The following is a 13,328-nucleotide window of genomic DNA, read 5'->3' on the forward strand; positions in this document are numbered from 1 at the left end:
ACTATGCTTTCTATTATTCAGCCTTTTGATGAGGATTACCTTAATCATTTGGACCCACCTGTTAAACACATGTCATTCCATGCATACATCCGAAAACTGACTGGTGGTGCTGATAAGTAAGTATTTTCTGGAAAATGATTTCCTCTGATTTCCTCAGATTTCCTCTTATAATTATTTTGTAAACATCGTTTTACTCTAGTCTGATTCATTTCTTACTTCCAGGTGTGTTGTTTCAAATTGTCTTGGGATAATGAAATGATGGAGTAAACTAGGTGAAGTGGCCTAAATAATAGATTATGAAAACTGTAAAAGAAACCTTTCTCCAGAATATCCTGTTGTGGACTATGCCCACTTAAAGTGATCCAACCCTGATTTAGTTCAGTCTAGAATTTTCCTTTAATATGATTTGTGTTTGTTATTTGCAATTAATGGCCCATGTAAACTAATGCTAGACATTTCCATTCATACCTTTTAAAATGTACGTTCAGCTCCTTTATAATCCCATCTTGCTTTGTTTCACTTTGCTGCCTATTATGCTGTAAAGACACCCAATGTCTCTGTGAAAGTGAAGTTGCTGAAATTCAGTTCCAAAACCAAATCCTCATGGGAATACTGCAAAGTTCTTCAGCAAACAAGATGACTACGTGGTAACTGCTTAAAATAGCAGCTCAGTAATGACTTGTACATTACTGTTTGATTTCGAATTGAAGCCATTTAATCCAATTTACTATATTTTGAGGTATTGCTAAAGTAAACACGAGACTCATTGGGTTTGCGGGTCATTAGTTTATTTATTACAATTATATTTCTACTGATTGACTGACTGTAAAAGGTGGCCACCACTGAAATAGTGAACATTTAAATTACGTTCAAAGGTTTAAGTTTGGTAAAAATGAATGTTTAGATGTTGAGAGAGTTGTTCAGTGTTGAAGAGACTGTCAAGTCTACATGCATTCTCCATGGCAAGTCTATCTTCATCAGAGCCTATGCCAACCAATCAGCACACGCTACTTATACAGTTCAAAATGTTTTCACAAGACATACAATAAAGGACATTGTCCTGATGAGTGCAAGAGCAAAAAAAAGCACCCCCTCCCATTTGGTTTATGGGGTTCATGAAAAACAGGCAAGAAACAAAAGGAGCACCCACCTTTTCACAGAATTTTTCCAGCAGTAGAAAGCAGGTCTTAATGAGCAGTCAGTATATCATGATCATTTGTAGAAAGTACAAGCATTTTGAAGGGTAATCAGTCTGAGCACTTTGGCAGCCTTTGGTGACTTGGAGTATGCAACTCCAAAATCTGGGAATTGCGACCCGCTGTTTGGGAAGTTCATTAAAGCTGTGAATAATACAGAAGAATTTAAACCTGTGAGCTTAATGTTGTAACATACAGTCCATTCGTTCACAAATGTGTGAATTGAAGTTTTGATTTTTTTTTATTGCATTGAACACACACATTGTACTTCTGTAATCCGGCAGTTTCAGAACTGGACCATTGAATTTCAGGACTGCAGGATCTGTCTGAGTCATCATGGGAAAAATTAAGTACATTTAAAAGCAGCTGTGCAGTACTAAATGTGGCAAAAAGTAGATATTTGGGGAAACAGAGGTTATCTTTCTAACTGTCTGTACAATTCCAGACCCCACTGGTTTCATTGGAAAACCAAAAGGACTGTGGGGTTAGTACCAGCAGCACGTGCTGTATCACCGAAATTGCAGGACCATCGTACTGAATGAAGAAAGTTCAACCTCTATCACTAATCTATCAAAAACTTGATGTATGTTTGAGCATTTAACAACCAACACTGAGACAGAATGTCTCTGATTTTTAATTCGACTTTTTAAATTAGAATTCCAGTCGTTTTGCAATTAGACTTTTAAGTAACCATAATTTTAAATTTTAAGATCACAATCAAATGAATCTACTGATCTAAAATAACTTATTCATTTTTCTGCACCACCGTCCCAAAACTTGGGTGTTGGAAGTAAATTATTCTGTCTCTACAAGCCCAGCAAGCAGGAGAAACAAGATCAAATCTGTTGGTGAGAGTCAAATGCTTACTAGCTAAATATGTACTCTTAATATTTATTTCACAGTTCTTGCTTTGTTTCTTCAAATACTAAAATATGGCCTTTGTGTGCCTCCACAAACCTTACCAATGCCTGAGCTAGAAGTGTCTCTCAAACCTGCTCCAAATACACTTTTTCCAGAAACAAAAATATCAGGTATTCAAATCCCTAAAGCTTGATTTGTATGTCGTGAAAAGCAGTTAGGTTCTAATGGCAGCAGCAATGGATCCCCTGGTAGAATGACTCTTTCATTCCCTGCTGAAACGGATGATCTCATCCTAACCCTAGGGTTGATATGTTAATTAAGGTTGTTCATTATTCTACTTCAATTATTTTTATGTTAGTGATGTGCAGCATTCATTAGATTTGCCCAACCTTATTGGAAAGTTGGAAGATTGAATTATGATTGCATTTTCTACTCAGAGGCAAGTTTGTTGCTTTGGAGAATATTAGCTGCAAAATCAAATCTGGGTGTGAAGGGCATCCTCCATGGCCTGATGGAATTTGTACAAAGTGCCAACCAAGTGCCATAACTCTTAATAGACAGGCAAGTATGAATTAATTGTCATTGCATGAATTCACAAACTTCATTATGTGGTGTATTGGCTATATCAGAGAAGGGTGTAAAGTACATTTAGAAGAAAATTTAATCATTATGTTAATTTAAGCATAGAATTGACAGTCTTTTATAAGTTGACATAAAATGACACCAAAAAATTGGCAGCTTTTTGGAACAATTCTATCTGATTTGAAACTGAGACCACTCATTTATTATACTGTCTGTGACTTTGGCCTTGACCCATTCTCTCTTTATAATCTCCTCTGACCCGCCAGTTCTTCAGAATCTGAGTTCCTATAACAGTAGCCTCTTGTCTATTAATGGCTGTGACTTAAGTGGTCTAGACCCCAAATTGTGGAATTGCCTCCCACATGCCTCTCCATTTCACATTTTCTTTAAGATGCTGAGTAACATCTACCTATATCCAATCCTCCAAGTTTTAGATAAAATACAGGCAGGTTTTCTTCTTCATGAAACAATTCCTTCTTCCCAGGGATTAACACAAGAAGATAAGAACTAGGAGCAGGAGTAGGCCATCTGGCCCCTCGAGCCTGCCCTGCCGTTTAATAAGATCATGGCTGATCTTTTTGAGACTCAGCTCCACTTACCCACCCACTCACCGTAACCCTTAATACCTTCACTGTTCAAAAGTTTATCTACCCATGCCTTAAAAACATTGAGATAGCTTCAACCACTACACTGGGCAGGGACTTCCACAGATTCACAACCCTTTGGTTGAACAAGTTCCTCCTGACCTCAGTCCTACATCTGCTTCCCTTTATTTTGAGACAATGCCCTCTGGTCCTCGTTTCACCTGCCAGCGGAAACAACCTCCCTGCCTCCACTTTATCTATTCTCTTCATGATATTTATAGGTTTCTAGGGTGTGGACTTGTTGGGCCAAAGGGGCCTGTTTCCACGCTGTAGGGAATCTATATCTCCCCTCATTCTTCTGAATTCCAATGAGTATAGAACATAGAACAATATAGCACAGAACAGGCCCTTCAGCCCTCGATGTTGTGCGGACCTGTGAACTAATCTAAGCCCCTCCCCCTACACTATCCCATCATCATCCATATGCTTATCCAAGGACTGTTTAAATGCCCCTAAGGTGAGTGAGTTAACTACATTGGCAGGCAGGGCGTTCCATGCCCTCACCACTCTGAGTTATAATCATCTAGCAAGCAACAGTTTGATTGGAAATAGTCAGCATGGATTCGTCAAGGGCAGGTTGTGTCTCACAAACCTCATTGAGTTTTTTGAGAAGGTGACCAAGCATATGGATGAGTAAATGATGACTCTGACATCTGTCTTAAAATCTATCACCCCTCAATTTGTAGCTATGCCCCCTTGTACAAGCTGAAGTCATCATCCTCGGAAAAAGACTCTCACTGTCCACCCTATCTAATCCTCTGATTATCTTGTATGTCTCTATTAAATCCCCTCTTAGCCTTCTTCTCTCCAGTGAGAACAGGTCCAAGTCCCTCAGCCTTTCTTCATAGGGCCTTCGCTCCAGACCAGGCAACATCCTGGTAAATCTCCTCTGCACATTTTCCAATGCTTCCACATCCTTCCTGTAATGGGGCAACCAGAACTGCACGCAGTATTCCAAATGAAGCTGCGCTAGCATTTTGTACAGTTGCAGCATGACATCACAGCTTTGGAATTCAATCCCTCTACCAATAAAACCTAACACATCATAAGCCGCCTTAACAGCACTATCAACCTGGGTGGCAACTTTCAGGGCTATATGTACATGGACACCAAGATTCCTCTGCACGTCCACACTAGCAAGAACCTTTCGGTTGACCCAGTATTCTGCCTTCCTATTATTCTTCCCAAAGTGAATCACCTCACATTTATCTGCATTGAACTCCATTTTGCCTCCTTTCAGCCCAGTTCTGCAGTTTATCCAAGTCTGCCTGCAACCTGCAACATTCTTCCACACTGTCTACCACTCCACCAACTTTAGTGTCATCTGCAAACTTAGTAACCCATCCACCTATGCCTGCGTCCAAGTCATTTATAGAAATGACAAACAGCAGTGGTGCCAAAACAGATCCTTGAGGCACACCACTAGTAACTGGACTCCAGGCTGAATATTTTCCATCAACCACCACTTGTTGCCTTCTTACAGAAGGCCGGTTTCTAATCCAAACTGCTAAATCTCCTTCAATCCCGTGCCTCTGTATTTTCTCCAATAGCCTACATGTAGAACCTTATTAAAGGCTTTATTGAAGTCCATGTACACCATGTCAACTGCCCTTCCCTCATCCACATGCTTGGCCACCTTCTCAAAAAACTCAGGTTTGTGAGACACGACCTGCCTTTGATGAATCCATGCTGACTATCTCCAATCAAATTGTTGCTTGCTAGATGATTATAAATCCTATTATAATCCTTTCCAGAACTTTTCCTCCAACAGATGTAAGGCTCACAGGTCTGTAATTATCTGGGTCATCCCTACTGCCCTTGAACAAGGGCACAACACTTGCAATTCTCCAGTCCTCTGATACTAAACCTGTAGACAATGAGGACTCAAAGATCAAGGCCAAAGGCTCCGCCACCACCTCCCTAGCTTGCCAGAGAATCCTCGGAAAAATCCCATCTGGCCCGGGGATTTATCTACCTTCACACCTTCTAGAATTGATAACACCTCCTCCTTACTAACCTTAATCCTTTCAATTCTAGTAGCCCATAACTCAGTCATCTCCTCGACAATATTCTGCTGCTCCTCAGTGAAAACAGATGAAAAATAATCATTTAGCACCTCTCCAATCTCCACAGGGTCCACACACAACTTCCCTCTTCTGTCTTTGACTGGCCCTATTCCTACCCTAGTCATCTTCTTGTTCCTCACATACCTATAGAAAGCTTTAGGGTTCTCCTTTATTCTACCTGCTAATGTCTACTTATGTCCCCTCCTTGCTCTTCTTAACTATCTTTAAATCCTTTCTAGCTAATCTGTATCCCTCCATCGCCTCATCTGAACCATCTCGTCTCATCGTCTCACAAGCCTCCCTCTTCCACTTAACGAGAGATACAATTTCTTTAGTAAAACCACGGTTCCTTTACCTTATCGCTTCCTCCCTGCCTGACAGGGACATACTTATCAAGGACATGCAATATCTGTTCCTTAAACCAGCTCTACATTTCAATTGTCCCCATCCCCTGCATTTTGCTAACCCATTCTATGCCTCCTAAGTCTTGCCTAATCGCATTATAACTCATGCCCTGTGGCATGTTCCTATCCCTTTCCATCGCTGAAGTAAACATAACTGATTTATGGTGACTCTCTCCAAAGTGCTCACCTACCACTAAATCAAACACCTGCCCAGGCATTACCAAGTACCAGATCCAGTGTGGCCTCCCCTCTTGTCGGCCGTTCGGCATACTGTGCCAGGAAACCCTCCTGCACGCATTGGACAAAAACCTGATCCATCTGACATTCTAGAGTTATAGCATTTCCAATCGGTGTTAGGGAAGTTAAAGTCTCCCATAATGACCACCCTGTTCCTTTCACTCCTGCCCAGAATAGTTTTGCCAATCCTCTCCTCCACATCCCTGCAACTTTGCGGAGGCCTAGTTAAAAAAAACTCCCAGCAGTGTTACCTCTTCTCTCCTGTTTCTGACCTCAACCCATACCACTTCAGTAGACGAGTCCTCATCAAAAGTTCTTTCGGCTACTGTTATACTGTCCTTGACTAACAAAGCCCACCTCCCCCTCTTTTACCACTTTCCCTGATCTTAATGAAAGATCTAAACCCTGGAACCTGCAACATCCATTCCAGACCCTGCTCTATCCATGTCTCCGAAATGGCCACAACATCAAAGTCCCAGGTACCTATCCATGCTGCAAGCTCACCTACCTTATTCCGGAAAGTATAATCCCAGTCTACTCAGTCCCTCATAATCCAACCCCTCAACTCTGGAATCAACCGAGTGAATCTCCTCTGCACCCCCTCCAGTGCTAGTATATCCCTTCTCAAGTAAGGAGACTAAAACTGCACACAGTACTCAAGGTGTCGCCTCACCAGGACTCTATACAGCTGCAGTATAGCCTCCATGTTTTTAAACTCCATCCCTCTAGCAATGGCAGACAAAATTCCATTTGCCTTTTTAATCGGGTGAATTTTCATAGCACTCCCTTTTTGGCGAGTAAATTTTTCCTTCGTAAAGAGATATAAGCTGTACACCTCTTCTGGTTGCAGTTTCATCAAGGTTGTTGACAATTGCTGCAAGACTTCCATATTGCAGTACCCTTGTGTTGGAGATCAACATGCCATTGACGCTGAATTCTCTCTTTACGTATTATCTCATTATGTGACTCCATATCAGAGTTTGTTTATGAATGCTACTGTGAAGCACCATGGGACATTGTAGAATTGCAACTACTTGTATTTATGTATAACCTTTATCGTATAAAGTCTCTAGGTTAACAGGAGTATTATTGAACAAAATTTAAAATGGAGCTGCATAAGGGGATGTTAGGACAGCAGTCCAAAAGATGGGTTAAATGGATAGTTTTAACAGCATCTTAACATCTCTGTCACTCTTCTTCTTTTAAGCAAAGAAATTGTAGAGATAGTGTCTGAGAAATTAAAAGGAGAGTTGCTGATGATGGAGTAATTAAATTGAAATTCACAAGAAGCCAGAACTGGGGAGATCTCAGGCTGAGGCCATTTGTTTTTAAATCCCTCAATGGTGAGAATTCCAAAATGTAGGCATTGTCAGACCAGGAGCCAGTATTGAGAGTGATTGGGGTTAAGTGTTGTTAAGATACAAGTCACAGATGTTAGAGAAACTCCACTTCATGGAGGACACGAGCTGGGAATTGTTCCAGGAGAGCAAAGAACTTAAGTATAAGGTAACAAAGGCACGGATGTGATTTTCAACAGTACACAAGCTGAATTGGGCATTTGGATGATGTTACTATGTTAGACTCATATGTTTTTGAAAAGACTTTTTCAGCCCCAGATAAATCAGTTATAATTGGCCTATGGCTTATTGCCTTGTTCTGTCAATTACATTATATACTGATCAGTCAGCCCTGGTTATCATGGACCAAAGATTGGCTATTGTATTCAGAAAGATTTTTTTCCATAAACAAGTCACTAGAAAGCTAACGAAATCTCACCTCCATCTAGCCTGTCTGCTTGCAATGGACCAATTCCTGTAATTAGACCTCCAGTGAGACTGCTAGACAATAACAAAAAAGCCATTATTCACACATGGCTATCGCAGAGGGTTGTGAAACTTTTAGGTGAAGAAGTGCACTTTTTAAATGAAAATCAACCTGATTAGAGATGTTATTACCTACCGCTGGAGCAGGTAGGACTTAAACCTGAGGCTCCTAGCTCAAAGATGGGGACACTGCCACTGCACCAGAAGAACACTCAGGGTGGTACTTAGAAATGAGTATAATTGTGTCCTCGCCTCTATCCAGTTGCTCTTCAACCTCTTTATAGCCCACTGTTGCTTTACCCACTGTTGCCGTGATGAAGGTGAGCCGATAAAACCTGTCAAAACAAAACCTGGCCCTACAGATACAAGTTATTCAGCTTCTGAAGTCTGTTATTGTTCATCCAGATTTGGCTGGCTACCATGTCTCCTTTTTTCCGTATTCCATGGTATTCGTACATGAGAAAACTATTGATTCTTAATAAATTTCAACATCCCACGTTGTTCTTCTGGGAGTGAATTCCAAATTTTCACTATCCCTTACGTGAAAGTGTTCCAGTCACACAATAGCAGAATTGTTACTTTGCAGAAAGAAGCCATTTGGCCCATAGTGCTTACACTGACTCTTCATATGAGCATAAATACCTAGTGCCAAACTCCTCCTTTCCCCTCATACCCTTGCACACTATTTCTGTCCAAATAATCATCCAATGCCCTCTTGAATGCCTCAAGTGAACCTGCACCCATTACACTTCCAGGCAGTGTGCTCCATAACTGCGCGTGGTGTGAAAATATTTTTTTCTCTCATCATCCTAGCTTATTTTGCACGTCACTTTCAATCTATCCTCTCGTTCTCATTCCTTTTGAGTGGGAATAGCTTTCCCCTATCTACTCTATCTACCCTGCTCATGATTTTGAAAACCTGTATCAAATTTCCTGTCTGCCTTCTCTCAGGGAGAACTGTCCCGGCTTCTCCAATCTATCCTCATAACTGAAATTTGTCATTCGTGAAATGTTCTTGTAAATTGCTTCTGCACTCTCTCTCCAAATGGGGCCTGTAATCTAGCATCTACAACACAATATTCCAGCTTAAGTCTACCAAATTCTTTGTCCAAATTCAAGTACCTTTTGGAAATCTGTGCAAACCACATCAACAGCCTTACCCTCTTCAAATTTCTTGGTTACCTGTTCCAAAAACACCAGCAACAATGCAATTCAATCCAGTCCAAGCAACTCGTTATTCTGATTTGGAATTGTATCTCTATTCCTTTACGTTGCTAGATCAAAAACTTGGAGCTCCTTTCCTAATAGCACTATGGATGACACTCACCATATGAACTGCAGTGGTCTGGTAAAGTGGCTCAGCATCACTTTCTGAAGACTCATAAAGGATAAACAACAGATGCTGGAACTGCCAGTGATGCCAACATCCCATGAATATTAAAAAAAAAAGCTTAAATAGCCTGATGCTAATTTTAAACTTGAACCTTCCTGATATAGAACCTCTAATCAGTGGAAATACTTTCTGTCACCACCCTCTTGAATCTTTTGTTCATTTTAAATATCTCCCTTGGAGCACTTCTCATTCTTTAATGCTTGGACATTTGGTTCCAAATTTATGCTGGATGTTTGCATTGAAATCCAAAATCCAAAACATTATTCTTGAAACAATTAGGATTATCAGGAGGCGCTTTATAATGATTTCTTTCTTTCTATTTATTCATTAATGGGGTGAGGGCATTGCTGCTGGGTAGCATTTATTGCCCAGAGTCAATCACATTGCTGCGGGTCTGGAGTGCCATGTAGGCCAGGCCAGGTAAAGATGGCAGTTTGCTTCCCTAAAGGACATTAGTAAACCAGATAGGTTTTTGCAACAATTGACAGTGGTTCGTGGTCATTATTAGTTTCTTAGTTCCACATATTCTATTGAATTTAAATTCCATCCTCTGACATGGCAGGATTTGAAACCAGAACCCCAGGATTAATAGTCCAGCAATAAATCCAGTCGGTCATTGCCTTTTGAAGTATGGTAATTCAAGGAATTCAAAGATTATAAATCACACATTATGGCTGTATTTTGTAGAGCAAACATACAAAATTCTGTATGTTGGTCTCAGTTCTATTTAGAAAATTGCTTCCAGGATCTCTTACATTGTTATTATCTTTTGAACAGAAATACAGGCATGTGGACAACATAATGTTTGAGAATCATACAATAGCAGACCGTTTCCTCAACTTCTGGCGTCAAACAGGAAACCAGCGCCTTGGGTTCCTTTATGGTCGCTACACCGAGCACACGGACATTCCTCTAGGTATTCGAGCAGAGGTTGCTGCCATCTACGAACCTCCACAGGTCAGATCTCCTTTCACAATTTATTCATGGATGTGACATTGCAAAAACTCTTTTATTCTTTGTTCATTTATATAATCAACAAAATTCTGCATTTTTTACCATACTTAAAGAATGAGTTCAATGATGTTGCCAAGTACAGTGTTGGCATTTTTTCCAAGAGGACCAGAATGTAAAAGCAGGGATGTACTTCTGAGGCTTTATAAAGCGCTGGTCAACCACACTTAGAGTATTGTTAGCAATTTTGGGCTCCATACATCAGGAGGGATATATTGGCCCTGGAGTTGGCCCAGAGGAGATTCACGCGAATGATCCCAGGAATAAAAGGCTTAACATATGAGGAACATTTGAGGACTCTAGGTCTATACTCAGTGGAATTTAGAAGGATGAGGGGGAATCCATTTGAAACTTATGGAATATTGACAGCCTGGATGGAGTGGATGTTGGGAAGAAATATCCGTTGACAGAAAAGACTAGTTTGGGAGGGCAGAGCCTTAGTGAAGACCCTTTAGAATGGCGATAGGGAGAAATTTCTTCAGCCAGACGGTAGCAAATCTATGATAATGGGAACTGCAGATGCTGGAGAATCCAAGATGACAAAGTGTGAAGCTGGATGAACACAGCAGGCCAAGCAGCATCTCAGGAGCACAAAAGCTGACGTTTTGGGCCAGAGGGGCTCTGATGAAGGGTCCAGGCCCAAAACGTCAGCTTTTGTGCTCCTGAGATGCTGCTTGGCCTGCTATGTTCATCCAGCTTCACATTTTGGTAGCAAATCTATCATTGCCATTGAAGGCTGTGGAGGCTAGATCATTGAGTATATATAAGACAGTGATAGGTCGGTCCTTGATTATCGAGGGTTACAGGGAGAATTGATTTGAAACACTTACTGAATAGCAGAGCAGGCTTGATGGGCCGAATGGCCTAATTTCTGTTCCTATGCCTGTGGCCTTATGTTTAAGGGCTGCAAGAGAAGAGAAATAAGCACTGCTCCCTAAAAATGAAGGGATCTGAGAGGCTACAGGAGAAATGTTATAACCTCGGTTGTTTGGGAAGTTTGGCACCCAGTAGAATAAATCTGCTTTACCAGGCTGAGTGTGACACAGATTATTGTAGATGTTGTCCACAAGTGAAGTTTATGGTACATGCTTCTTATTTAATACATTTCTTAGGAATCATACAGTGCAGAACAAATTTAAGGACTTGGAGCCCTTGAAGAGAATGGAACAAATGTGGAAAAAGAAATGCACTCTATCTAAATAACCGTTCAACTCCAAATGTATGACATCTTGTATATTAGATGCCAAAAACAACAACTTCATGCAAACAGAAAAATACCCGGATTTTTATTATGTAATTAAAATCAAATTACTTACTTTTTATCCTCTGTAAAGATATTTACCTAAATAGAAAAGTTGATATTGAGTAGACTTCTTTCCAGTTAAACAATGAGAGCAATTTGGATCCACCAGATGGCCCTGTATTGTCTCGTCTCTTTAAAGAGAAGAATGCTATTTTGTATGATTTGAATTGATTACTCTTAAACAATAAAAATTGTAAAATAAATGAGCAATGTAAATAAATACTATATACATTGCAATGCCAGTTTGAATGTGTCAAATTCATTCTGACTAAAATGCATATCTTTTTGGAAATTTTGTGGCGTTGTTTCATTTTGTATTGAATTTCTTGAATATTTTATTAATTTGTCAATGTACACATTTCATGCTACTTCTAGCTGGATATTGTGGAAGGGGTTTTTATTTTATAATTCGTTAACGATATGTGGGCACTGCTAGCAGGTCCGAATTTATTGCACTTCATGGAATAGTGTAGGTTAGATGGGCTTCAGATTGGTATGACAGGTCGGCACAACATCAAGGGCCGAAGGGCCTGTACTGTGCTGTAATGTTCTATGTTCATGAGCCGAGTGGCTGGACAGACCAGTTCAGTGGCAGCAAAAAGTACGCCAGTGTGTTGTGAATTTGCAGGAGTGCACAGACCAGACAGGATATGGTAACAGTTTTCCTCCCCGGAGGACATTAGTGTAGCAGATGGATTTTTAGTGACAATCTGGTAGTTTCATGGCCACCGTTACTGAAACCAGCTTTTTATTACAAATGTATTTAAATAACTAAATTACATTCTCTTAGAATCATTAACAAGTCTCTGAATGACTAGTCCAGCCATGTAAGCCCTATGATACCAAACCATGATTGTTCTTATCCCATTGTGATTGAAATAATGCATCATAAGTGAACACTTCTCCATCTGCTGACCGTGGATTCTGTCCTTGAAGTTTGAACAAAGACACATTTCTTGTCACGTATGTTTAGGAGGTGCTTACTAGTCCAAAGATTGTGATGGCAACATCAATGCTACATTTGGCAACCTAACTGGAACTCCACAGTAGCCTAATGTGGCACAAGTAAATCATGTACCTTTGAACAAGCACACTGTCAAATGCCAACAAGCAAGGTGGGATTCATTTAACATTCGTTGATACTTAATTTAAGGGATGAATAACAGCTGGCAATAACAAGGTAAACTTGGATATTTCCATGCATTAAATTATGTGGAAATAGTTATTTGTGTCAATAGGCAATTTGCTGTCTTCTGCTCCCAGACCAGAGATTAGTCAGCTTGGAGCCTGTGTCATTGGAAATAAATTTCTCAACTTGTTTCCTCTCATCTTCAGGATCCTTCAGTGGTCTGGACAGAAGGGATGAAAGGAATTCTGTGACCAATTCTAAGCTTTTGACTTGTCCTTACTATTTCTTCACTTCTCTTCCTCAATTTCCAACTTGCTCGTTGGCTAGGGGCACCACTTAGATTTGGCTGTGGGGTGGGAGGGATGATGGTGAGTTAGTTTCATTGACTGGATGGTTGTGATGCAAAGCAATGCTGAAATTACCACAATGGGTTCTTCACCACCACTACCACCACCCCAAAAGAAAACTTATCTGAAACGTGGTGACCTTCATGTTTAGCCACCTGCAGTCGCCTCTGTCTAATATGAGAGCAGCCCTATGGTCTGGTATGACTTTGGAGACTACCTTTTACCTTTAGATTTAATTGAATTCTGATTAGAATAGGTAATTTGTAGAAATTGTTCTTTGTATGAAACTCATACCCTCTCAAATGTTGACCTTGACAGTACACACTATTAAG

The 13,328-nt window shown here is 40.4% G+C and overlaps 1 protein-coding gene across 3 annotated transcripts in view; it reads left to right on the top strand.

The window, feature by feature from the left end:
• The window catches only part of nploc4 (NPL4 homolog, ubiquitin recognition factor), a 99,511-nt gene that overhangs the window by 51,066 nt on the left and 35,117 nt on the right, over nucleotides 1-13,328 (top strand). For all 3 annotated transcript variants that reach the window (XM_048555188.2, XM_048555187.2, XM_048555189.2), the window contains exons 6-8: nucleotides 22-116; nucleotides 2,495-2,618; nucleotides 9,984-10,163. In XM_048555188.2, coding sequence (XP_048411145.1) covers nucleotides 22-116; nucleotides 2,495-2,618; nucleotides 9,984-10,163 — 399 coding nt within the window. The remainder of the gene's footprint in view (nucleotides 1-21; nucleotides 117-2,494; nucleotides 2,619-9,983; nucleotides 10,164-13,328) is intronic.

The sequence above is a fragment of the Stegostoma tigrinum genome, chromosome 22, assembly GCF_030684315.1.
Source record: "Stegostoma tigrinum isolate sSteTig4 chromosome 22, sSteTig4.hap1, whole genome shotgun sequence".
NCBI lineage: Eukaryota > Metazoa > Chordata > Chondrichthyes > Orectolobiformes > Stegostomatidae > Stegostoma > Stegostoma tigrinum.